This window comes from Phalangium opilio, unplaced genomic scaffold, assembly GCF_054372755.1.
Source record: "Phalangium opilio isolate 3A_F unplaced genomic scaffold, DU_Popi_V2 ptg000042l_1, whole genome shotgun sequence".
Lineage (NCBI taxonomy): Eukaryota > Metazoa > Arthropoda > Arachnida > Opiliones > Phalangiidae > Phalangium > Phalangium opilio.
In genome coordinates, this window is record NW_028324166.1 from 3,500,875 (window position 1) to 3,527,927 (window position 27,053).

Here is a 27,053-nt window from a genome sequence, read left to right on the forward strand (position 1 = left end):
GGCACTGAAACTCTCCCAGCGTACCTTGCGCACGCCCCTACCCTTCGGTTGGTGATTGTTAAGGGCTGCCGCGCAGCGCCATTGTATTTGTATGAGAACTAGCTTCTATTTTTAAGACAGATTACATACTGTACGACCCTACCTAAACGTTCAAGATGCTGGGAGGACTTCGGTGCCGTAGACAATGTTATAAGTATGGAGATTTCCAAACCATCCCTCTCTCCTTCAATGTTTAAGTTTGCATTCTATAATATGCCATCGGGGATAGATTTAATTTTAGAAGTAAGAACGGAGAACGGTTAGAATTTACTTCAGTCAGACTCATAGCCCAGTAAAGAGCCCCTCCCTCGAACACGTAACGAAAAGTTTAAATTATGTTATTGGCTCACTTAAACTACGTTTGATGACGTTGCTGAAGGGGACAGCGAAAAATACGCAATTTACTTTTTACCTCTGTCGCTATCATCCGCCTCTTCGTTCACACCCCTCCGTCTCGTTGAAGGGGGTCAGGGACTTTGACGCGTGCCCAGATTACTCTGTTCTCCATTCCTACTTCTAAAATTAAATCTATCCCTCATGCCATATAATCTGTGTACGATACATTAAGGCAATAAAAATCTACTCTTAATTGTATTACTTTTTTGAAAAAAATTCTGTGAATTGTGAATGATTTAAAGGTAATCTGTCTGGGGCTCGCAGCAATCAGCACCATAAAATTTATATTAGAAATTGAGTTTGGATTGATAAGTAACCTGAGGGAAATTATTCATTTCGCGACTTTCGTAAGTTAACGACTTAAATAAATCAACGTAATAATTCAAATTGTGAATTTAATCTAATTATTTTTGACGCAGAGTTTAGCGTTAATGCTTCAGATTTATGGAAGGAATCGTAGTGTGGTGTCATCCAGCATGCACTTTTTGTTCTGGTTTCTTATGGTCATCGCGGAAACAATTATCTACAGATCCACACTAATGAATTTTAACACGAAAACCACGGACATATCAGTAAGATCACAAGTAACATCTGGAATACATTCAGCATATATGAATCTTTGTGCCTCCATCTGTAATGTGTTAATTTCTATGCGGGTTTTGTAGCCCGGGCTAGAATAATTCTGAAGTCTTTTAACTGTAATTTCCTTGGTTCGTAACAACACGAGGTCAGCCGAGTGTGCAAGGTTCAACGCTACAATGATTAATATTAGCTGAATGTATTCATGGTATTTTAAATACTAATTTATCTGAATCTACAAAGGAACTTTGTCGCTTGTTCATCCAATTGACAATTAATGTTTAACCCTTGAACGTTTACGCAGAATTACGTTAGATTGACTTTGGACACAGCTCACTACGCACTGATCTTGCTAGTCTTATCTCTTAGCTTGTTATCCGAGGGGAAACCATCTTTCCATCAACAAAACATCAATGAAACCCTCATAAATCAGGTACGTAAACATAAGTTAATGATGTTTCCCAATAAGTTAAAGGCTTCCATGAATCTCATACCGTGTTTATATATGGACATAGTTTAAAAGGTATGTCCAGTATCACCCCCACCTACGTTTCTAAAAACTTTATCGGACACTTTCCTGTCCTTATTCTCATCCATTTCATTCATATTATTGAACAGGAGTCTCCGGAAAAACACGCTTCAATTCCTTCCCGATTGTTGTACTCGTGGCTTACTGGGTAATTATGAAGGCTTACTACACGACCTTATGATAGAAACGAAGTAGGCCCATACTTATGTATTTATAAGGTTATAAAACGATCTCTGGATTGAGTATATTACGTTATATATCTTTTAAAGTGCACTGTGGAATGGCTACAAAAAGTCAATGGAGCCATCCGACGTTTACAAATTGAGTTTTTCGGAAGAAGCTTTAACAGTAAGCAAAACGTTCGAGAAACACTGGGAGAACCAGAAAGATTCCAAAAGGTATTTAAATGTAGTGATGAAATGGACCTTTCCGACGTAAAAAAGAGGGTAGGCAACCCTCAGTATACATACAAGGGGGTTGATGGAGGGCAAACCTCTTGTCTTTCCTCTCTTAGTTATATCGAAACGGTCTATGGTAAATTTGCTAGTGAAAAGAGAGTGTTGTGATCGAAGTATACTTCTTGTTTTATGCATGAAATTTTGCTAGTATTTGTTAATTTTCAGCAACAAAAACGAATTGCAAGATCTGACTAAAGAAGGAAATAAGCACCATTCCATAAAAAGGTCAAAATCTTTCATTCTGGCTTTAATAAAAACGGGTGGGACGTACATGGCTGGCGCATGCTTCTTCGAAATCTGTTCGCATGTAATTTCGTTCGGAACTCCTCAGCTGTTGAAGTAAGCTTGTAAGTGATTTTTTACTGTTCTCGAGGGAACTAATTTTGCCTTCATTTTCAAAATAGATGTATAATTGAATTCGCTTCGAACGACGAGCCGTACTGGAAGGGAATATTTTACGCCTGCGTCATGTCCATCATTGGCTTAATGGAATCTCTTTTAATGGAAGCTAGCGCAATTTTTTTCAGCAAACTAGCAATTAGACTCAGATCAGCAAGTATTTACGCATTGTATAAGAAGGTAGAAACTTATTTGTCAGACTTTTCTTATCATGAACAAAGAGAATATACCAAGTTTTAGCACTTAACAATAGCCTAAGTAGGGTAGGGTGTGCAAAGGTTGCCCATCGTCATATTCACTCCGTCTTTCCGCATTTCTCCTTGATTCTCTTTGCCATGAAAACACAATCGAGAAACAAAAGGTTCAGATACAATAAAGCTTTGATTTCGTGATTGCAGGTGCTTCGATTGTCCTACAGCGAGCGACGTCGTTTGGGTGTTGGAAAAATATTGAACACCATGTACGTTGATTCGAACGCCTTGCTAAATATTAAAAATGTAATGGGAATACTTTTCGTTCCGATACCCATCATCCTGTCCATTTGCTACTTGTACATGGAAGTTGGAGTTGCGGCATTACCGAATTTACTCATAATTGCCATTACCATACCTTTTAATTACCGCATTTCAGAGTTTAGGACGAAACTAATGGTAAGTTCAAATACGGTACTGCTACTCAATATTCACTTCATAGTGAGAAAAAGTATTTTTCACTAACTAATACAAACAATATAAAACAGTCCATTTAGGTGACACTCTCGCTCCTAAGTCTGTTTTATTTTGTTTTCTCGACTCTTAATCTTTAATCTGATTGGATTCTTTGATAAAATTATTTTTGATCATTTTTCATTTACGATGCTATTTTTCAACAACAGATTGAGAGAAAGAAAATTTCGGACAAGCGGATTAAAATGATGAATGAAACTCTTACTGGTATTCGCGTCCTGAAGTTGTACGCTTGGGAAAATTCCTTCCAAAAAATTGTAAACTTAATACGCCAAGAAGAACTAAAGCTTGAGAAGAAGAGGTGCAACATTCAAGCTATTACGATTGGGTCGCTTCTATTAACACCAATTTTGGTAAGTATTTTATATAGTTTTTCTTTTCCAGAAAATGAATGGTCTGAATCTGGTGAAACAGATATATGTATAAATCCCAGCGTAACACTTAGGCTTTAAACGAAGTATGTAGGCTGGTCGCCCGCGAAAGTTTCCACGTACACCGTACATAAATTTTCATCCATCGTTGAAACGATCAAGATACCATGGTACCAATGGCTTATTTTTCATATTAATATTACAGATCACTATATCAACTTTCGCTACGTATATTTTGATTGACGAGAACCACGTTCTTACATCGGAAAAGGCATTCGTAACTCTTCAGTTAATTAGTTTAATGAACGCTCCCATAAGAACTCTTCCAAATGTAATGAGACATTATATTTCAGTGAGTGAGCGTATAAAATTATTAAGCTACGAATGTCACGTGACGCCTAAATACCTATCTAACTATTGCTGTTATTTGCAGTTGAAAGTTTCTGTCGATCGAATTAGTAACATCTTGAACAGCGATGAAACTGAGAACTACGTTGTGAAGGGAGTTGCTGGTAATAATGAATACAGTAAGAATCAAATAACATCTGCCTAGCAAACTGAAACAAAACAGTTTTCACAATTTGTCATTTTCACCATCAGCAATCGATATTCGTGATGGTACATTTGACTGGAGTGAAGAAGAACAAGGTTCTGTTTTAAGAAATATAGATTTCAAAGTTCGAAGAGGATCACTCGTCGCTGTAGTAGGTCCAGTTGGTGCGGGAAAATCATCTTTACTCTCTGCGTTGGTGTGTGAAATGCGAAAAAACAGTGGACAAATACACGTGTCGGTAAGAACCATACGTGAGAGGGCTCTCCTCTGACGATGGCTAGAGCTATTTGAATAACCAGACACATTATTCATAATTCTGGTTAATAATTCGTCGTTAATAGGGATCTATTGCGTATCTGACACAACAAGCCTGGATTCAAAACACATCGTTTCGCAACAACATATTGTTTCTGAATTCCATGGACGAAACACCATATAGGAAAGCCATTGATTCCTGCGCACTGGAATTCGATTTAAAGAGCTTGCCGGCTTATGACGAGACTGAGATAGGAGAGCGAGTATGAAGAACTTCCGTACAAAGATTGATTTTCATTAATACGACGTCGTCCATTTTACGCTTCAGGGAATTAACTTGAGTGGTGGCCAAAAGCAAAGAGTCAGCCTTGCCAGATCAATTTACCGATCTGAGGATATTTACCTCTTGGACGACCCTTTGGGTGCCGTTGATGCACACGTTGCTAGACATCTGTTTACAGAAGTCATTGGACCAAATGGCCTGCTAAAGAACAAAGTAATTAAATAATGGTCAACGTAGCAAACCTAACAGTGTCATGCACATTACAAACACTCTACATTCCATATAGACCAGGGTGCTAGTTACTCATAACTTGGCGTTTCTACGAGACGTGGATGAAATATATTTCATGAATAACGGTGAAATCATCGAGAAGGGAACTTACGATGAAATAATGAGCAGAGAAGGAATTGCCAGAGATTATTTCGTGCAACACATGAACGATGATGATAAAAATGAAGGAGTCCACGATGATGGAGTCTTGGGGAAAGAGAAGTCTTGTGAAAAGTAATTTGAGTACATTGAGCCCAGGAGTATCGTAATCAGCCTGTAATTCTTTACTCCTGGGACTGATTACTCAATATCTTAAGTTGGTACATTTCTGCTTATCATTTTCATTATACAGTCTTAACAAAAGCAAAGAAATCGCAGCAGACAGAAAATTCGGTGATAATTCAAAGGCGAAACTAGTTACAAAGGAAAAGATAGTGAAAGGATCTGTGAGTATTAAACCATTTTTCTCAATCTTTGTTAAAAGAAATGACGAAGATTTCCCTGAACAGATTTCTTCGTCGGTTTACTCTTCATACCTTCGTGCAGTTGGTATCTCGTGGAGTGCCGTTTTTCTCCTGACTGCAATCGCGGTGCAAGTTTTAAATGTTTATTCGACATATTGGCTAAAATTGTGGAGCGAAGACGACATACTGGTTTCGAAAGAAAATGCCACAGCTCAAAGAAATGTTCGACTTTGGGGGTTCTCTCTGCTCGGGCTCGGACAAGTTGTCACCGCGACGACTTCTTGGCTAGTTATAGTTTACGCGACGATCGAGGTTGCCAGATCTTGGCATTCTCGGATGTTGGGATGCATATTTCGCTCACCTATGTCTTTTTTCGACACAACACCTACTGGTCGAATTATAAATCGGTTATCAAAGGATTTGGAAGCGATGGACCGACAAATAGCACTAAATACTAGACAGTTTACTTTCTCCCTACTTTCCTTAATGGCATTTATCACAGCAACATGTATCGGAATTCCAATATTCATAATACCCGTTATTATGGTTTTAATTGGATACACAGCTCTGCAAGTAAGTTAGGTGCAAATAATAACGTTATAGTTGGGTTCTTTTGTGACAGAAACTTTTACCTTTTTTGTTTTAGCGATTTTTAATGCATTCGAATCGTCAGTTGAAAAGAATCAATCTAACCAGAAGTTCGTTTTTGTATAACCACGTTTCATCGGCCATAGCCGGATCAACCGTCATTAAGGCTTGCGGCGCCGAGAAAACGTTTGAGGCAGAGTTTCGAAAGCTTTTAGACAACGTTAACGCTTCGCAATACATGATGAATATGTCCCAAGGGTCTGTTCAATATCAAAAATTTAAATAGTACAACTTTTCATCAGTAGCACTGGGGTTGAAAGGTCGTAAAATTCTCAAGATCTGAGCATGCGCTAATTAGCGCCTACCTTGGAGGAAAAAGTCAGAGAGGGAAGGGGTAAGGTAACTATAACGGCACAGCCGAGGAGCCAAACGTCAAGTGATCTGTTAAGGAAATTCAAAAAGTGTAAATACGAAAAGGCGGTTAGAGCCTCACAGATCAGCGTGGCACTATATATTGGCCGTAAAGAAACTTCTCTGATTTTCGGCATTCTGTTGCGCCGATTGCGCATGTGCTAAATTCTGATACAGAATCACAGTTCGGTAACGGTTTTGAAAGAAGGGGGAGGGGGTTTGACTGACAGAGAATTTGGTCTCTTTGAGCCTCCTTCTCGTACGTGCTCACTAAAAGAGGTGAGATGGAGTAAAAATGTTCATGAGTCATGTGCTGAAATGAAAGTCTCCCAGATTACCTAGGCTTGTGTGAATAAGTCTATTCTGATTTCCATTAGTTCCTACCAATCTACCATTATTGATATCCAGTTTCAACAAAATAATCTATGCAAAAAGCCAATTGAAAGTGGCATTAATAATGTTCTTTAACTTTAAAATTATTTGTAGATGGCTGAATGTTCGATTCAATATTTTCGGAACGTTTCTATTATTCTCTTCATCAATGTTTTCAATTCTTGGGAAGGGAAAATTAACTCCAGGACTAGTGGGCTTTGTAATGATAAATGCAGCCAGTGTAAGCTCCATTTATAAATCATGTTGCTATAATATCCAAAAATATTTATCAACAGTTGTAAACCACGACACAACTAACGTATAACTGAAGATTATTTCCCCTACACTAGTTTAACTATAACCCTTATCTTCATTATTAATAACACTTAAAATTGACAGATGTAGTCTGTGAAGCTGAAACGTTTTGTAGGAAAAAATGCAATACTGCCTAGCTATAGTTCCTTTTGCTGGCGTTGATACGAAAATCATTAAGCCTATCATTGAGAAATGTTTGTCCCACTTCAGCAACTATTTTTCCAATACGCAGCTTGCTCAATGTGCTCGAGAATTGATCACAAGTGCAACTTGGTTAGAAACGCAGATAGTGTCAGTTGAGCGCATCTATGAATACTTAAAACTGAAACCAGAAGCAGAGTGGCATAAACCGGAAGTGGATTTGCCTTCGTCTTGGCCACGAAGAGGGGATATCGAATTTCGGAACTACAGCACTAGATATCGCGAAGGAATGGATCTGGTCTTAAAGGAAATTAATTTCACGATACAGGACGGCGAGAAAGTGGGCGTGGTGGGTAGAACGGGCGCCGGAAAATCGTCATTAACACTTGCGTTATTCCGCCTGATCGAGCCGGCAAGCGGCGAGATTATCATCGACGGCGTGGACATCAGTCGAATCGGACTGTTCGACTTGCGCTCTCGATTGACCATAATTCCACAAGATCCCGTTCTATTCTCGGGTACATTGCGGCTCAACCTTGACCCTTTCAACAAATACACGGACGATCGCCTTTGGACTGCTCTCGAACATTCACACTTGAAGACTTTCGTTAATTCGCTAGAGAAAGGACTGGATCACCAAGTTTCCGAAGGTGGACAAAATTTAAGGTAAAGTTAGTTACACGTACGTTTCACCATGGACATGTATTAAAGCTTTTAGGAGAAATTTTTTTTTTCAAACATATAGTGTGGGGCAACGACAGTTGGTTTGCTTGACAAGAGCATTACTACGAAACAGTAAAATACTGATACTGGACGAAGCGACCGCTTCCGTGGACTTGGACACTGATGATCTAATTCAAGCGACAATCAGGAAGGAATTCGCTTCATCTACAGTCATCACCATCGCGCATAGAATTAACACAATCATGGACTATGACAGGTATATAGCCCAACACAACTCACATTCAACCACCTTTACAACTAGATTTTTTTCAGGGTGATGGTTCTGAACCAAGGAACAGTGGTGGAGTTTGACTCGCCTAAAAATCTCATGAACAATGCTCAATCCTTATTTTATGATTTGGTTAAAGATGCTAAATGCTGATGAAAGTTCAACTCAATAAAGTCTTATAAAATTTGGTCGAATTTCATTGTTTTCAAAGAGAACATTAATTAAGTATCCTAATTTTTAAGGTACTGTCCGTTCCCTTACGTAATTACCTAATTGCTTTGCCTACACATTATACGATTAATGAAATTAAATTGTTAAGAAATCATAGGAATTAATGACAATGGAATTAAATTATCTTTCATTGAAACCCTGGGTTAAAGGTGAAAGTATTTGTTCCACTTGAATTATTACCTTCTTAACTTCCTCTAACATTTTCTTAATAGCATTTTTCTAGTAATTTAAAAATGAGTATATTTATCCATACCATTTTAGTGAAGATATTATCCATTAAATCAAAAGTAACATAATATTAAAAAGTGTGACACTTGCCGTAATAATAAAGCTCTTATAGATAGTTTTCACGCATGGAGGATTCATACCATTTACACCAGGAGGCCGGGCTATCTGGAGGACTAAAACCCGTCTACTTTTGTCCTCCAGATGGCCCTGCTTCCTGGTATGGTGAAGCGAAATAAGGAGTGGGCAATTGGGTGAAAATATACTAAAATTCAGTACGACCCATCTTAGCCCATCAGTCGAATTCCACTTATAGATCATTTTAACCGCCATTTTGTTGAAAAGGGGAGGAGCCATTTTCAGCTACGTCCCACTGCAATCGGTTTGAGGAAAGGTGACAAAGCATTTCATTCAGTGTCATACTTTTTGTTGCGATGTTATTTAAGGTTAAATATTATGTCATTATCACAAAATACGTTATATAAGACGTGCATTTCAAAAGATTATTCATTATTTAAAAGTTTCACTTGGCGAATGAATTGTTCGCATTTTAGTATAAAATAGGTTTGACGATGAATGTGTTTCTGAAAAGCTTCTGTTTTTTCGCTATCTTAATAGACGCAATTGCAAAAATCTTCTTCAAAATTCTTTTTTTTCCTTTAAATTGGTATCTTGGTAATTTTAAAACAACAGCACCAGGTCCGCAGTATTATACACCTTTTGGTCAAATTCATTATATGAAACTACGATCGCCTGTGCCACATATCAAGAATTTAACATGGTGTAAGTTAAATATTTATATTTATACAATGTCGGGTTAAGTGGTTCGAAACCATTTAAATATTTATACTATTTCTACCTCGGTATTTCAAAATTATTTAAAAATATATTCTTTTGCCGACTCTGTACTTCAAAAGTATTTTAGTATTTCAACTTTCCTCTATGTTTCTAAAGTATTTTAGAATTTATAATTTTGCTGACACTGCCTTTCAAAGTTTCAAGAGTATTTTAACTTCGCTAGATATTTCAAACTATTTAAAAATTTGTACAATTACTAGTTCAAAAATTCAAAAAGATTTGAATACTTATAGCTGGTTCAATATTTCAAAAGTTTTTTATTTTTTATTGCTGGCTTTTAAAAAGGTGAAACTTATTTTTCAGATTACATGCAAATCTTCCTTGGTATGACAAAATTATTTGAAAAGGAAGGGATGTTTTGGATATGTTTTGGGTTACATAAACGATTAATATTATTTTCGCCCGATAACGCGCAGGTATTATTAATTGCTATACTCTAAATATACATTGTGTTCTGATAAGTCTGCCATAAATTGAAAGGTGTGTTCTTTGGGTCAGACTGAGGGAAAAGTGTCGAAGAACATGGGGTCTAAAACATTTAGATTCGGAGAACGGGCACCCAAAACAAGGAAATTAGCACACATGGGGAGGACATATCAGAGTGCCTATCTTGTTTAGACAATTTCAATAGCCTCCAATCTAAGAACGTGAATGAGCCTTAATCTAGCAGAAGTGTACTTTTAAGTAGTTCAAAGAGTAAGAGCTCGTTTACTTTATTCGTTAAGTTAAGATCGTTATTTAAAGGTATTGTTCAAAATGTCCACTCGTATGCTATTACACTTTGAACAGCATACTTTTCATTATCAGCTTAGGCACAATTCTACCTTTAAACGTACTCTCCTGCTCATTAACGTTCTTAGAATGGAGGCTATTGAAATTGTCTGAACAAGATGCGCACTCCGATATGTCTTACTCCACATGTATGCCAATTTCCTTCTTTTAGGAAAATATTTGGGGGCTCGTACATCCGAAACTAAATGTTTTAAACCACATGTTCTTTGACACTTTTCACTCAGTCTGACTCAAAGAACAAGTAAACCCTTTATTTTATGGCAACTTACAGACACACCTTGTATATTTTAGAGGTTGATAATTAATAATGCGTTTTTAGGTTTTACTTAACCATAGCAAGGAGCTCAATAAGTCATCTGATTACGGTTATGCGGACGACTTGATCGGAAAAGGACTATTAACAAGGTATGAATGATATGACACGAACGTAATTTCATAAACATTTCAAAGACCCGGGGTTTTCAGTAACCATTGTAATATTATTTACAGTGACGGTGAAATGTGGAAAAGGCAAAGACGAATGTGTCAACCGGCTTTCAACGTTAAGCGTCTAGGAGACTATCTTCCCATTGTTATTCACAGAACGAAAATATTAACAGCGTCTTTGGAGGAAGCTGTCAATGCTCCATTCATTGATATAAGATCCCCAATAACTAGATGCGCATTTGACTGCATAATAGGTGCGCATATCTTAAACAAAGAACTACGGTACAATTATTCGGTCGAGCGAGAACAATATATTTCAGACCCATTTTTAAAAACATTGACACTTCCATAATTGCCACGTACTCAGGCAAACGTGAATTCAATCGGTGGAAATTTTGTAGTAGTTACAAACACTCTCTCGCTCGGCCACTAATTTCTGATTCACATATTAACACAGCTAATGCCATTTTCTAATAGAGGTATCTTCTGGAATCCAATTAAACAGTCAATTAGATGGATTTAACGATACAATAGAAGCCGTGAACAGGCAAGTTTCTTATGACCACTTCCATTTCAACATACTAGAACCTTCGCATTAGAAATTTTGAATTTCGATTTGACAGTGGTCTTAGTGGTTGGATGCTGAAATCAACTTTCCCGTGGTGGAGAATAAACTTACTTTTAAATTTTACTAAATTTGGAAGAAAATATCTCAAATCTATTTCAATGTTAAACAAAGTGTTCACAGTAAGTCTGCATTTTTCATATAGTAACATATCTACAGTTACAACAAAAGTTCATACATAAAAACCAAAAAGTATAATTCGTTGAAGATTGCTTGCACCGTGTAATAAGAGACACCCCCCTTTATCCTCAGAATAGTGTCGACCCCCTCTTCGTAGCACAGGGAACATGCGTGAATAGGCTCCATCTCGTAGTATCAATAATTAACATTGTATCACCACCATGGAGCACTATTTTCCATAAACCTTTGATCTTCATGTAGAGTTTGAAAGGAGTGTCGTTTGCTTCTCATTTAACATGGTGTTTACAGCCTAAGGCTGGGAACTGTGAACGAAGTTTACTTTATGTTTTTATATATGCACCTTTGTTAAAGGACACGCAAATGAAGCTACCTATTTTCGCCTTTTTGAGAAAATGTACAATGTATTCGTATTGCATTTGTGGAGAGTCAGTTTAGAACATGTTGGGCTCGATTCAAGCTAAGGGTTATTTTTGACTTAAGGTTTAGTTTGGTTAGGGTTACCGTTTCATTGAAACAATATTTTGTTGTTTGCAAAAACTAAATTTTGTACAAGAAGGGTTGAAAATGAATGAATATTTTTCCATGCCTGGTCTACAGGACAACATTCTGAAAGTCAGAACGCAAAATGGCGATGTTAAACCAAATACCGACAACACCGAAAGGAAATACACATTTGTTGAATGGTTAATCTCACAAGAGGTGGAAAATCCAGAGGATATTCTAACAAACAAGGAGATTCGTGATCAAGTGATCACTTTTGTCGGAGCAGTAAGTCATCTCCGTGTTTCGAGAAACGCATCATTCCTTAACTGAACCTTAAAAACACAGGGTTACGATACAACTGCAGCGGGTTTAATAATGGCTCTCTATCTAATTGGTTTGCATTCGGATGTTCAAGAACGGTTGGTTTCCGAAATTAATTCCGTCATGGGTGAAAACAGTGAAGAGGATATTACCATGGAACAGATGAAGGATCTGAGATACCTCGATTGTGTGCTTCAGGTATTGTTTACAACATGTCTTACAGAGAGAAAAGTTTAGAACGATTGTCGACAATTGACGCGGTGTCTTTTCGGTACTTTTCACTACCTAGTCTTTACTAAGCCTTTGATACAGCCGTTCTTCTACGTCATGACGAGCTATCCCATTTAATATTGATTTAACGAAGAGGGGCAAAATTTTGCCTTCCATCCCGCTTTTTGGCGCCTGCGCTGTAGTCTTTTTGTATCATGATAGTGCGCAGAGATGGCAATGTATCAACCCCTCTTTTATGTACCGATACTGGGGGTTGCCTACCCCCTTTTATTTCGTGGAAAATGTATATTGTATCGATTTTAAAATTGCCAAAAGTTTTAATTCGCAACGACTTCTGTTCAAAGGCATTAAAACTGCTAAAAATTATGGTCACATGACTGTGACGTACTTCAAATATAAATTGCCCATCCGACGTTGCTTTATTCTAGTTCCCAAGTTCTCATATCCTTATTTATTCGTTGCAGGAAACTCAAAGGCTTTATCCATCTGTTCCACTAATTGGAAGAAGACTCATCAATGACTTGGAGATAGGTAGGTCCCAAGTGGTTTGTAAACTAAATTATTCACTCTAGGCCGTAAATACTAAATACATCATCGCAGCGCATTAAAAACTTAACTAAAGGTTCATTATTAAACTTCATGGAAAAAAATAACACGAAAACCACGTTTATAGCAGAAATCCCTGAATTGAATTTTAACAGGATTTTAAAAATTTTAGGCAACCACTTCATTCCTAAAGGCACAGATGTTTACGTGTACTTGTGGGCATTACACCGTAGACAGGAGAGTTTTCCAAATCCAGAGAGATTTGATCCAGACCGGTTTTTGCCCAATGGTCAGGCCGCTAGAAGGCACCCCTTAGCCTATGCGGCATTTTCAGCAGGGCCAAGGAATTGTATTGGTAATACTGGTGTTCAGATATACACGCGCACGAATTTACTAATGCCGGTTGGTTACTCGTACTAATATAGGCCGTGGATATTCTATACTGAAGTCGAAAGTCATAATTACCAGTATCTTGCGAAAGTTTGAGATCAAGTCCTTGGATGAAAGAGATAAAGTCATTGTCATACCAGACATAATTTCTAAATGCTACAATGATATTCGAATGAGTTTCAAAATCAGAAGTTAAAAGATTTCAAGACAATTTAAGATGAAGGGCAGAACAGAAATGGTTTATCTAAAAAATTTTTAAACCAACCCTTAAAAATAATATTTCCTCTAATAGCTCAAAAAATGTGGAATTTAAAAATAAATAAAAACTATAAAAAATATCTTATCTAAAAAGACACAAATTAATCTAGGCTTTTACAAGGATAACTGTTTAAAAAAATTAGAAGTCCAAAGTCCTAAATTATACCTATTTCGGGAGAATTTAAAATCAAGAAATATTTATAATTTAATGTCCATAATTTCAAAAGTCTACCAAGAGTCCGGAATTTTATTTTCGACGAAATGTAAAAGTTACCAACTTACCAATTGAATTTAAAATTCCTAGAATACGAAATATTTGACCGTGAAATTTTATTTTGCTTCTATAAACAGACTCGGTACACCTAAAGAACACCTGATTTTTTTTTTTTTTGCAAGGGCCCTTTTTATATTACCCTCCTTCTGGAGAGAAGTATCTATTTCGTTTGTGAAAAAAAGAATGATCGTCAATAGACCTTGCCGACGCAAAAAGGGGATGCAACCCTTATTATCGGGACATACAAGGGGGATGATACTTTGCCGTCTTTGCGCACCCTCATCATGAAAAAAGAATACAGCGTAGGCGCCTAAAAGGGAGATGAAAGGCAAAGTTTTCCCCAGTGTCTTTCCCCTTTATCAGTTGCTTAATAGTGCCTGCTCTGTAGGTTTGGGGATTCAATGAGAGTGAACCCCTTTGATTGCAAGATGCTGAGGGTTGCCTAACACCTTTTTTACATCGAAATGGTCTATATTTCCTTGTAACTGCTTACCTTCAACACTTCTCCCCTGATGAACGTCTGAAAGAAAGTGGCAAAGCTTTGTGAGCTGACACTAGCATTTTATCGTTGGCCACGTGTTTCTAAAGAATGGGATTTCTCGGGGAAAGGATCCCCGGGGCATAATAGAGCATGACTGTCATTTCTTTAACCTATACTCGAGTAAAAGCAAAGCTGATAATGACTACTTTCTTTATTATGAGGTTTAGCATTACGTGTTAATACGCCTCACTTTTCCAAGTGCGCTTGTCAACACTTGAACGTGAAACGTTACAACGTACCATCCCATTTGTTTTCAGTAAACACCGCTTCCGTCAGAGATCATTTATTTATAGGAGATATGGAGATATGCATCCGGCGAAAGTTTACAAGCTACAACTCGGCTATTTGGGGGTCAATAGCTATAGACCATTAAATTAATTCCACAAGAGAAGCAAACACCACGATGTTATTTCCCTCGTGTGAAGACGCACCGCTAGAGGCAGTACGAATCGGCTAGTCTCCCGCGAGTAGTGAACTCGGGTTCTGTCTGGCGTTGCTTCTTGGCGTGAAGAAGAATACCCCAATGTCGGTCTCACCCCTGTGTGTTGGTTTCCCTACAAGTATTTAATGTAATGGTTTAGGTCTCTAGGAAATGTGGGTGATTTGAGGATACATATCTCAACAGTGAGAAGTATCTCTGCTTTCCTTTTACTTGTATTGAGAGTAACGCCTCAGTGGCGTCCTCGTAAATTGTTACAACACGTGAGATATCGACAAACACAGCTGAAATTCCGCCCAAAGAAATTCCAGAATATTTTCGAATAAAAAACGACTTTCAAAAATTCTTCGGGTAATGGATGCGTTTATATGTAAACACACCATGAAAGTCAAAAAAAGGAAAATAAACTAATTATAATTCGCCAGGTGGCAGTTCGGTTCATTTTGCTTGTTATACTAACATTCTTTAAACTAGAAGTTTTTGAACTCAGTGCTCTAATTGTTATTTGAATTTTCATGTAATAATTAAAATAATTCGCATTGTTTGCAAGCCCCCAATGGAACGTCGAAGTTAGGGATATTACAAAACCATTCAGTGAAAATCAAATTTATGCCTGCTATAAACCGATATTAATTTCTAAAATAAAATGTTTCAAAACATATAGTAAAAGCCCATTCCAATAATTCCTGCAGTGAAGCAAACATACAGAAGGAGATTCCCCCATCTTAGGTTTTTCTCTAGCGCTTAGAAGCACCGCCAGAGGCACTGCGAGTCGCGTGTAGTGAACTTGAGCTCCGTCTAGCGTTTGTGTGCAGGTCTCATGGAAAGTAATGGAATGGTCTATAGTGCCATCCGAGGCCAATATAATACATGTCTACTGTTTTCAGCCTTAATGGTGGAAGTCGCACTTCTATTTCCTACATTACTTCTTCCGAGAAAAACTAGAGCAGATATTAAATCAGTTAAAATTGGGCTATCAGCATTCAACACGTTCGCGCTCTTAAAACGTTTCCGATGGGGTTGTTATGATACAGATCTTGTTTGACAGAAGCAAAGTTCAGCAGCTTCACTCAAGGAGGATATAGAACAGGGAGTCGTATTGGGAAAATATAGAAACCAGTGTTACGTCGCCTCTAGTGACTCTAGAACGTCCCTTCCTTCAATTGTTTCCACACACATTCCCCTTAATCGAAGCTTGGACTGTCGTGCTCATCGGTTAGAGAAAACCATTTTGGGGAAACTATGGACATTGAAAATCGCAACCGTTAGCTCCTCCAAGACCCCACGTATTTACCTCCTAGGTTCAGCTGTCAAGAGGCGCGGTACTGGAATACAATGCTTAGAGATACAAAGAAAAGAGGTGGAGTTGAGTGGTCGAGAAAAGGCGACGGGTAAGTGAAAAACGGGTCCCGAAGAAGTCCACGCAGAAACCTCGAGGCGTTGAGTGTGAAAGCATATATTTTGGGATATCGCTACTTAACATTCACTTGCCTCTATCACGTGTCTTTTGCCTCGTCTCTCGTGCACTTATGCGCGCGAAAATACGGTTCACTTTGAAGTACTAGAATTTTGGAAATTAATGAAAGGGGTAATAATTTTAATCATCGTGGCAGCGGTGATGTTGCCACTTGCAATGAGTGTACCGCAAAGGAAGGGTAAACCGAAAACACGTGCGCGATCTAGATCTGATTTGCCAACCGCCCTCTTTCGTGGAAATCGTTCCAAGATTGTGTTAAAAGCCGCGAACAATTCAAGTTTAGCTGATGGGATTGTTTGGAAACCGGCAGGAAATATGGTAAGTGATGACATTTCTAGTCGGTTCTGTTAATCATTTTGTTGATTTTTCAATTAGTCGATTCTGTTAGTAATTTTGTTGATATATGTAGTTCATTTTGATCTTAATTTTTCTTCATATTTATAGTTAATTCTGTTAGTGATTCTAATCTATTATGTTAATAATTCTAGTGGATTCTGTTAGTGATTCTAATCTATTATGTTAATAATTCTAGTGGATTCTGTTAGTGATTCAAATTGATCATTCTATAAATTATACTCGACCGTTCTATTAATTCTAATCGATCGTTCTATTAATTCTAATCGATCATTTTATCAGTTTTGGTTGATAATATTCGAGATTCAAATCGATTCTTCTATTAATTCTACTCGATTATATTAATGATTGTGGTGTGTTTCAAATTATTATACAGGGTGGGATATTTTGCTGGTAACAATCGAGTTGGTGTTACGTAGTTAAAATTTGTAAAAGGAGCTTGTAGAGAAATTAAATGACTAGTTAACACATAGAACAAATTACGTACAACGATTCACTGACTAAGCAACTGGCATTACTATAAACATAGTTAAATTATTCTGAAGTTATCATGTCTGGAACTATTGATGTTTCGAATAAAAAAATAAAGAGTAAGGTCCCTAAAAAGCAAGTTTCAGCTTCCATGGTAAAGTAATTTGCATTGGGCGTTGATTATTAGTCAGTCAATCAATCAGTACTTTTAAAGATAACGGATTTCCTTAGGAAGTTACTCTAACCTTTTTCTATAATTTATGGAAATTGTTCCTGAAAAATAAATATTGATTGGGTAAGTTTTGTACACACCACTTCTTATAGCGACGCCCTATGCCATTTGACCCAAGGAGAACCTGGCAGACCTTTCTACGACATAGCGAAAGAACTGAAGCTCAAAGCAAGAAACTGGTTAAAGCCAGACAGCGTGTTCGAAGTGGTGGTCGATACTTGGTAAAAACCTTTAGGAGAATTACCAATGAAATAATATAATCAAAAGAAATAAGACTTAGGAGGCCCGCGTACCCCAGGTTGTGTAATAGCCCAACGTATTTGATATTTCAGCCTGGCCCACCAGGTCCTCCTGGACCACCCGGTCCTCGAGGTCCAAGAGGACCATCGGGAGCTAACGTGACCAAGCAGGAGATGTTTGAAAATTTCCGAGATCTTGTTCGTGGTATTGTATTTAATCAAGTAAAATTAAAATAAGACCTCAACAATTTTTGAAAGTTTGTGCAAATTTGAGTTATACCTTCAACCAGAAACTGCACTGTGTTAGGATCAAACTAAACGGTTGGTGTCAATAAATGCCACTTCTACGTGGTGTTTCTCAAAGGTCTGTTAGAAATTAAGGGGGATGGTCATAGGGCGATTTTGAGTCTTGCCGTCTGGGCCACAGTTTTCAAATTAAGATTGCAGTATTTTACGGATGACCCCATAAATCAATTTTTTAAGCTGAAATATAATAAGTCTCTTCAATGTAAAAAACGGCACAGGCAACCCTCAGTATCGGGACATACAAGGGATTGACCCATAGCCATCTCTGCGCACTCTCTGGACCCACAGACCTTTCAGAAATAGCCTGTGTATTTCCTGGTTCAAGAATGTTATCTAATAGACAAATAGACCATTTCGGTGGGAAAAAAGTGGGTAAGCAACCGTTAGTATCTGGACATACAAAGGGGTTGATCCCTTAACGTCTCTGTTCACTCTTATGATCCAAAAAACCTACAGAGCATGTGCCATAATTCGAGATAGAAGGCAAAGATTTACCAACCTATTTTTCCCTCGAAGTTACATCAAGTGGCACAATTGTCAATGAATATTTGGTCAATATCCTCATGAATATAGTGATTTAAATAATAATTACTCTTCATTTTCTGTGCAGACGTGACTGAAAGAAGAACGCAAATTTTAATAGATGGAAAGGTACTTGAATTTCTTGATATATCTCATTACATTATTCTATTTGTCAATAAAGCGAGAAACGTCCATCATTAGTTAATGCAGTTAAAGCTTTAGAATATTTCCATAGTGCGAAGAAAACTGCACATCAGAAGCGGCTGCTAATGAAACCTTGAACCTACCACCTTTAATCAACATAAACCCCGCGGCAATTTACCCACGAATCCCTATTGCATTTATATGGCGATTAAGTACCGATACCAGAGTAGGCAAGAAAACCTTTGTGGAAATTAAAAAACTAAACCAAGTATAACTGTCATTTAATTATTCATTAATATTTACATTTAAAGGTTCTGTAAAGTAGGCTTCGTCGGGTTATTATTTGAAATACGTCATAGGCATGTGACCGAGGTTCAAAGAAGCTTAATTGTTTTTGTCTTTTTTTTTTAAAAATACCACCTTAAAGAATTGGCGCTACAGTCTGGTGAAAAACAAGGACTAGTCCCCACTCCATTTGGAGTCTTTATATCTTGGCGTCACGTGGTGCCAGTGACGTATTTAAAATAATTTTTACCCATCCATTGACACCTTTTTACCGTGCCTTTAAAGGGACTCCAAAGAAGGCAACGGCGGGTGGGTAAAAATTATTTTAACAACGTGACGTCAATGGTGAAAGGACACTTAGGACTTGTTTTCACGATATTGCAGGCCCAGCTCCCTGAAGTTGTAGTTTTATAAATAAAACTAACTAAGCTTCTTTGAACCTCGACTTTCTCAGTCACGTGCCCATACTATGACGTATTTCGAATAATTTATACCTACCCGACGATGCCTGCTTTATAGTGTCTTTAATGGTTTATAATTGTTGTAGCCTTTCATGGGTGGTGCATTTCAACGCGGTGACACGGAATCGGCAGAGGAAGGAAGACTCAAAATTACGAAAAAAGGATTCTACGTCTTTTACGTCAGCCTTCATTTATTAAACCGTACACCTGCCACGAGAAACAAGTCCGTCGGTCCTGGTGACGTCGTTACAGCGCTTTTGTGTATTGATTCTGTGTGCCAAAAGAACATGTAAGTTGGATCTCATTTTTGATGGAACAGTTTTGTATATTGCGACACACGATTTGTAACTTGATAACAGATCACTGGAATCAACGGAGTTACTAGAGTTGGGAAGAAAATTTACAATATCCTTAAACGGTGTTCTTTATTTGGAGGTAGGAAACATTAATTAATTTTACATTAATAGATAAATAAGTCCATTAACTTTTATTTTAGGAGGGTCAGTACGTTTCAATTTATGTTGACAACAATTCCAAATTTGTTGTCAAAGTTCTTTCCGGTTCACAATTTGCTGGATTTTTGTCAGGCGTCTAAAAATTTGTCATTAATGACTCAAAACCAGTTAATCATGCTCAATTTTCACATATCACTTATCCAAACCATGTTTTTTCTCATGAAAAATAACCTTGTTTTTGTAATCAAAATAGTTTTGTTCAATAAAAATATTTTTTAGTATATTTCTTTATTTAATATTTAAAACAACGTGACGAAATTGTGATTTATTCAAAATGTCCATTAGTTGCGCGAAATCATGGAGTCAATCTTAAAATGAGAGGCAAAGGGGTGGCTTCCACTGTAAAAATTCTCCCTCGCCATTGCTTTCAAACTGGGGTTGTCAAGGCCATACCTTTGCACGTGACAGGATATGTATGTGTTGCCGCAGTTAAAATCTAAAATTGCACTTGATTACGGAGTACGGTTGACCGTGGTTTCATGGCAAACGAGGCACCATGCAATCGCCAATACACCATGTCACACTCACGTGAGTGTCACATTATTTTACACATTTGTCTGCTCAACATCTCTCTAGTGAACTCACATTAAAAACCATTCTAGCACGAAACAATTATAATCTTGAAAAGTAATTTACGTTTAGATAGTGTGCAGGCAAGTTTTGCCAGTCGTTTGTGAGTGCAATTCAAACGCTATCTGCAAAAAACTGAACTGGTTATAGTTCTTTTCGAAACAAATCATTCAGTTCCAAACTTGAGATGCTCTAATAACAAATTACTGGCGATCCTGAAGCGCGGTTAAAGTTATGAAACGGGAGGGGGGAGGAAATTTCGCTAGCCCCTTTAGTGCACACTATCGTTTTTTTTGGGATACTTGAGAGTAAATGGAGGACCACCGAAGCTAAAGCTACATGATACGTAAACCCGGACAGTGAAAAATAACACTGCCCGAACATATTAATTAACCTAATTTTTTTTTTCGTTTAAGTTATATCGACCAATGACACTTTGGGTGGAAATTCGAAAACACTTCTCGATAATTGTCACAACTGTACTTAGTTTATGTAATTAGCGTTAGAAACCACTTCAAGGACTGAGGGACGAAAAACCGAACGAATTTGAAAATTGTTCTTCTTGAAATTCAGTGGGTTCTTGAAGTCGAGTTGTTTTGTCTCTCTGATTTCGTTTAGTTCTTTTCCATTTCATCCGTCGGTTTTGAAACCAAACCTTTACCTAAACGATACAACAGACATGTTGGTAATGTAGGCCTAGTAATTGGTGATCGTATAATCTTACTTGTCGTTCTGTCAGATCCAACGACACTGCAATTTCGTATCTTCTAAGTCTTGTTAGATAGTTGTGGTGTGTAAATTCTTGTTCTAATTCTTGCAACTGAGATTTCGTAAAGGCTGTACGTTCTTTCCTCGGTTTACCATTATTGTCTTTGTTTATTCCTAATGATATAACAAATAACTGCTTGTTTTAATTTCCAAAATTATTCACATTCAAATCTTACAACTGTCTAAATTAAAGTATAATACCATGAAGAAAATTACTTCTATGAATTCATCAAACTGTTATCAAATTACATAGAATCACATTTCAACTGGATCAAAATAATTTGATAAGATCGATAAAAACTATTTACTGATCGATCTATATTCATTATCGTTTTGAAAATTAATAATGGACCCAGCTTCATTTTAGCTGAACCCATCTGATATCAAGTGGGAAAATATAAAATAAGGAACCTGGACGATCAGATCAGAATCGAACTTGATCGGGAAATTTTGAACCAGAATAGAATTTAGTCAGGCTAAGGGCTAAATTTGGATCAAAATCAAAGATATCTGGGAACTTTTTGGATCAAAATAAAATCGGATAAAGGCAATTTTGGATCAAAATAAAATCGGATAATGGCAATTTTGGATCAAATTAAAATCGGATAATGGCAATTTTGGATCAAATTAAAATCGGATAATGGCAATTTTGGATCAAAATAAAATCGGATAATGGCAATTTTGGATCAAAATAAAATCGGATAATGGCAATTTTGGATCAAAATAAAATCGGATAATGGCAATTTTGGATCAAAATAAAATCGGATAATGGCAATTTTGGATCAAAATAAAATCGGATAATGGCAATTTTGGATCAAAATCAAATCGAAATAATGGCAATCTTGGATCAAAATGAAATCGGATAATGGCAATTTTGGATCAAAATCAAATCGAAATAATGGCAATTTTGGATCAAAATCAAATCGGATAATGGCAATTTTGGATCAAAATAAAATCGGATAATGGCAATTTTGGATCAAAATAAAATCGGATAATGGCAATTTTGGATCAAAATAAAATCGGATAATGGCAATTTTGGATCAAAATCAAATCGAAATAATGGCAATCTTGGATCAAAATGAAATCGGATAATGGCAATTTTGGATCAAAATCAAATCGAAATAATGGCAATTTTGGATCAAAATCAAATCGGATAATGGCAATTTTGGATCAAAATAAAATCGGATAATGGCAATTTTGGATCAAAATAAAATCGGATAATGGCAATTTTGGATCAAAATAAAATCGGATAATGGCAATTTTGGATCAAAATAAAATCGGATAATGGCAATTTTGGATCAAAATAAAATCGGATAATGGCAATTTTGGATCAAAATAAAATCGGATAATGGCAATTTTGGATCAAAATAAAATCGGATAATGGCAATATCAAATCGGATAATGGCAATTTTGGATCAAAATAAAATCGGATAATGGCAATCTTGGATCAAAATGAAATCGGATAATGGCAATTTTGGATCAAAATAAAATCGGATAATGGCAATCTTGGATCAAAATGAAATCGGATAATGGCAATTTTGGATCAAAATCAAATCGAAATAATGGCAATTTTGGATCAAAATCAAATCGAAATAATGGCAATTTTGGATCAAAATCAAATCGAAATAATGGCAATTTTGGATCAAAATCAAATCGGATCGGGGAAATTTTTAAATGAAATCAAATTGAATCAGACCATTTTTAATTGAAATAAATTTAAATAAGGAAAATTTTGGATCAAAATCAAATTGGATCAGGCCATTTTTAATTGAAATCAATTTTCAATCAAAATCAAAATGGTTCAGGAAAATTTTGGATCATACTCAAAATGGATAAGCTATATCCGTCCCTCATTTGGCCCCAAAAAAACTTCATTTACTAAAACGAATATCATACCATTTGTTTCATTCCTCAAGTCGCAAAACTCATCTGGATCCACAATTAACTCATTATCATCAACAACTGTTGTTTCTTTGCTGTCATTGCACGACTGAAACTGTTCCTCGGGTGCATGTATCTCTTCAATACTTTCTAAACTTTCGTTAAGGTTCGTCGTGGTCGGAGTTGTCACACGTACGCGCGGTGAACTTTCAACACCTTCCAATTCGGCAATATCCGCAATTATTTCATCACCGCGTTGTTCAGATTGCATGAAAGAATTCACCAAATTTGACAATTGCGTATCTTCGCTATCGTTCTTGACAGTTTCATCAGTAACAATGGGATTACAGGAGAAAATAGTAGCGTCTAAATTATACGGGTTACCGAAACAGCCGTAATCATAGGTAACCGGATGTGACGTAAAGAATGACGACGTCATGCCATTATTCCCACCGGAAGTACCACCACTTGTTGAATACATGGATGATGACGCGTACGTTTGAAACAGGTGAGTGGTTCCATTCTCGCAATTGTAATTTATTTGGTATTGGTTTGGATTTTCATGAGGATATATTTGAAAATCCATAGAGAAACTAAAACGGTTGTTACTGTTTTTACTATTCATTTATATAATTTGACAAGCATTGAGACGCGGCGGATCTGTTAGGTTAGTCCGGTGTTTAGTCGTCGACAAGTAGTTATAGTACGCTTAAGGTTTACCATCGCCACCACCACGTTGGATCGAGAGGGGGTGTTTTTTTTTTCCTTCTAAATTGGGATTGGGGTTTCCCGAGTCTTGAATCTTAAAACAACGAAAAACACTGGCTGAGGAATTCTTATTGGCTGGTGTTGTTTATACTAGGGGAATGTGGTGATGACATATTAGTAATATGGATAGCCAGAAATAGATGAAGAGTGAAATAACCAAATCGTGCTTCTTTCAACCACAGAGCTTTTTCGATAAAGTTAATATGAAAAAATTGTTACGTCAATATTAGGTCATAATACTATACTACGATTTATAAGTATATTAAAAAGCCACGGTATACTGACTGTGTGAAACTAGCATAATCATTTGGCCTATAGGAACACGGCAGTAAGGGATAAACCCCTCCTACAAAACGTCAGACCTCTGCTTAACCAATCATCTTTACTCCACCACTAACCTTCTACTTCATAAAATACACCACCATGTAGATGTATTTGCGATGAGCGGTCTGAAGCCCGGCCCCTTTTGCTGTTTCCCTATACAGAAATTGTAAAGAAGGCATCGGAAAGTCGGTAAAAATTACTTGAAATACATCACAGACGCCAAGATACAAAAGACTCCGCATGGAATGGGACTGGACACTTAGTCCTTGTTTTTCGCGAGATTGCAGCGCCATTTCACCGAAGTGGTTGGTAGTTTTCATTCACAGGGATACGTATTTTCTTGACATCGGTAGTCTCAGCATTAGGCACTTCAAAGATAGTTCATGCATTTCGTACAAGGATAAGTAGCATAACCACAAAAAGTATGACATGCACTCAATGAACTACGTTAATGAAGGTACGTGTTTGAGTAAAACATGATTTCCGTTAGGCCTAAACCAGCAAATCTTGAATCCCTTAACCTTTCATATATCATCAACTAAAGCATAGCTACCTCGATCATGCGTTTGTAAGGCATGATCGAGTAAGCTATGCCTAAGGAAAAGGCGCTAACGACATAGTGCCATCTCGACACTGCCCGACGAAACTGAAAAATTACAAACTATGCCTGCAAATCTTATACGTACGTAGTTGTTGACACTTGTCTAATTATGCGAGCAAAGCGACTTCACCGACGTTAATGTAAGATTTTAGTCGAATCTTAATGAGCCTTAATGGTAACTATCCTTCCTTTTAGCGTTATCACAATGAGAAGTGTAGTTCATACTTTTCATTAATATGTTTTTAACTATAATATATATATTTTTGTTTCATTCTTTCTGTCTTGTATGTCGCCCTTCGCGGGCGGGGGGGGGTAGAGATATTTGAGACATTTCGGTCGGAGTTGAAGGAACACGGCTTCTTTCAAAGTGGAGGAAAGGAAAAACCCGGGCGTGACTGCCACCCCGGGCACCCATTTACCCGTTGCCAAATGATACGTCACTCATTAGAAATGTTTCGAAACTAATGATAGATACCCTTCTTCACCGCTTATTTTAAATAAATGGTATTAAAACATCAATGATGAAGATCCTGTAAAATAAAGTAGCGTACGACACACACCCGGTATGTTATTCATTCCGCATCAATTTGAATCCGATAGGCCCTTCACTCAACCCAATCTGTGAACATAATATAAACCGAGAGTGGGAAGCCCCTCGTTTTAATCCAATGGTATTGAGATATTTTATTTCTGTCATTATAACCAGGGATAGATTTAATTTTAGAAGTAGAAATGAAGAACAGAGTATTCTGGACGCGCGTCAAAGTCCCGGACCCCCTACCACGGGACGGGGGGAATGAAAGAAGAGGCGGGTCAGAGCGACAGAGGTAAAAAGGAATTACGTATTTTTCACCGTCCCCGTCAGCAACGTCATCAAAACGTAGTCTAATTGAGCCAATAAGATAATTTAAACTTTTCGTTACGTGTTTTAAGGGAGGGGCTCTATACTGGGTGGTCTATGAGTCGGACTGAAGTAAATACTAACCGTTCTCCATTCCTACTTCTAAAATTAAATCTATCCCTGTTATAACTGCTAGACTATTACATTAATTACTTGCAGGGAAACCAACACATATGGGAAAGGCTATCTTAGGTTATTTCTCTATCGCCAAGAGGCAACGAATCTGGAAATAATGGAATGATCTATTCATTTCGGATCTTAAACTCTAATAGTAGTAAACATGGTTCCCAATAAAGTGACGTTGTAGATTTTTAGAGTCACCTATTCCTAAACGAACTAATAAAATTAACTTGTTTGAACTCTTAATAATATATTTTATTTAACTATATCAAAAAAAATAAATAAATAAAGAAAAAATAAAACCTATAATAAATCTGTGTTTTATAGAAAAAGGATTATGTGTTTGTTGGTATTTGTTCGGCCTGAGCTTGGATGAAGCAAAGTTAGAGGGGTGAAGATGTCATTGATGGATTAAAAGGAGTCACCCAAAGCATCTCATTTATCAAGACTCCTGCTCGTTGACAGCATAAACAAAACCTCAGACACGTTTTTTCTTTTTTATTTGGTTTCACGACCGCCTCGCTTTTTTTCTTGGCGACGAGATCGAAAAGGATTTCCTTTGCACGTGCAGGACGGTGTCACCAGAGTAATTGGTTTTCAGAGCTTAAGTTTTTAAGAGCGATTTTACGCTCGCTACTGATCCGCTTATATTTGTTACCAATACCGCCTTCGGATTAATCTGTCACCGACTACGCGATTTAAGCTTTCGACAAAGATGGAATTTGACCTCTTAAATTTCAAACGCTAGAGGTCAACCTTGTCTTTTGTGTGTGTCTCTCTCTATATAGGATAAAAGAATAGAACAGTTTTATCGTAAAGCTATAACCAAATATCAGAGTTTCACTGTAGATACCAGAAGGGGATAATGGTAGAAGGATGACACTCTGTATCATGTTAATGCTTTAGTTTTGTATTACGATTCTTTCAAGCTAACCCTTTTTTGTTTGCTATAATACTCATCAAACTTCAGATGGGTAACTATCGCACCGTGGGGTGAATTATATAACTGTTTGGTATTTACTAAATCCTCAGCAATCAACCCACAAACCTTGATTGCTTTGACGTGGCTGGGACAAAAATCTGCACAAGCGGATGTGCCTTGGAAAATAGTTAAAAGCTAATAGAGTAATGATGAGGGGGAACTATTTATCGCGTAGGTGATTCGGTTTAGTAACCTTGTTCACTCCAAATGTAAAATGATGTTGGGAAGAATCATTTTATAATTATCCCGCT

The 27,053-nt window shown here is 37.1% G+C and overlaps 5 protein-coding genes across 5 annotated transcripts; 4 read left to right on the forward strand and 1 right to left on the reverse strand.

Annotated features, from left to right (window-relative positions):
• The first annotated feature begins 252 nt into the window (after window positions 1–252).
• Window positions 253–2,344, forward strand: LOC149678419 (ATP-binding cassette sub-family C member 3-like). Its single transcript, XM_089835861.1, has 6 exons — window positions 253–282; window positions 855–1,007; window positions 1,319–1,447; window positions 1,633–1,691; window positions 1,813–1,941; window positions 2,167–2,344. Exons 1-6 carry the CDS (start codon window positions 253–255, stop codon window positions 2,342–2,344), a joined length of 678 nt encoding a protein of 225 aa, XP_089691987.1.
• Window positions 2,345–4,322: 1,978 nt separating this feature from the next.
• On the forward strand, window positions 4,323–8,267 carry LOC149678420 (ATP-binding cassette sub-family C member 2-like). The gene is made up of 9 exons (XM_089835862.1): window positions 4,323–4,331; window positions 4,391–4,567; window positions 4,633–4,800; window positions 4,874–5,091; window positions 5,342–5,894; window positions 5,968–6,167; window positions 7,218–7,814; window positions 7,894–8,088; window positions 8,145–8,267. The coding sequence occupies exons 1-9, from the start codon at window positions 4,323–4,325 to the stop codon at window positions 8,251–8,253; spliced, it is 2,226 nt and encodes a 741-aa protein (XP_089691988.1). The 3' UTR covers window positions 8,254–8,267.
• Window positions 8,268–11,260: 2,993 nt separating this feature from the next.
• On the forward strand, window positions 11,261–13,569 carry LOC149678421 (cytochrome P450 4C1-like). Its single transcript, XM_089837143.1, has 5 exons — window positions 11,261–11,379; window positions 11,996–12,166; window positions 12,227–12,400; window positions 12,898–13,334; window positions 13,405–13,569. Exons 1-4 carry the CDS (start codon window positions 11,272–11,274, stop codon window positions 13,003–13,005), a joined length of 561 nt encoding a protein of 186 aa, XP_089693269.1. The 5' UTR covers window positions 11,261–11,271; the 3' UTR covers window positions 13,006–13,334; window positions 13,405–13,569.
• A 2,737-nt stretch (window positions 13,570–16,306) lies between these two features.
• Window positions 16,307–20,110, forward strand: LOC149678422 (adipolin-like). Its single transcript, XM_089836382.1, has 8 exons — window positions 16,307–16,676; window positions 17,508–17,636; window positions 17,748–17,859; window positions 18,571–18,611; window positions 18,718–18,894; window positions 19,459–19,661; window positions 19,732–19,807; window positions 19,869–20,110. Exons 1-8 carry the CDS (start codon window positions 16,461–16,463, stop codon window positions 19,965–19,967), a joined length of 1,053 nt encoding a protein of 350 aa, XP_089692508.1. The 5' UTR covers window positions 16,307–16,460; the 3' UTR covers window positions 19,968–20,110.
• On the reverse strand, window positions 19,781–27,045 carry LOC149678423 (uncharacterized). The gene is made up of 3 exons (XM_089836383.1): window positions 23,122–27,045; window positions 21,182–21,339; window positions 19,781–21,118 (listed from the first exon to the last, which is right to left on the reverse strand). Exons 1-3 carry the CDS (start codon window positions 23,729–23,731, stop codon window positions 20,972–20,974), a joined length of 915 nt encoding a protein of 304 aa, XP_089692509.1. The 5' UTR covers window positions 23,732–27,045; the 3' UTR covers window positions 19,781–20,971.
• Between the last annotated feature and the right edge of the window lie 8 nt (window positions 27,046–27,053).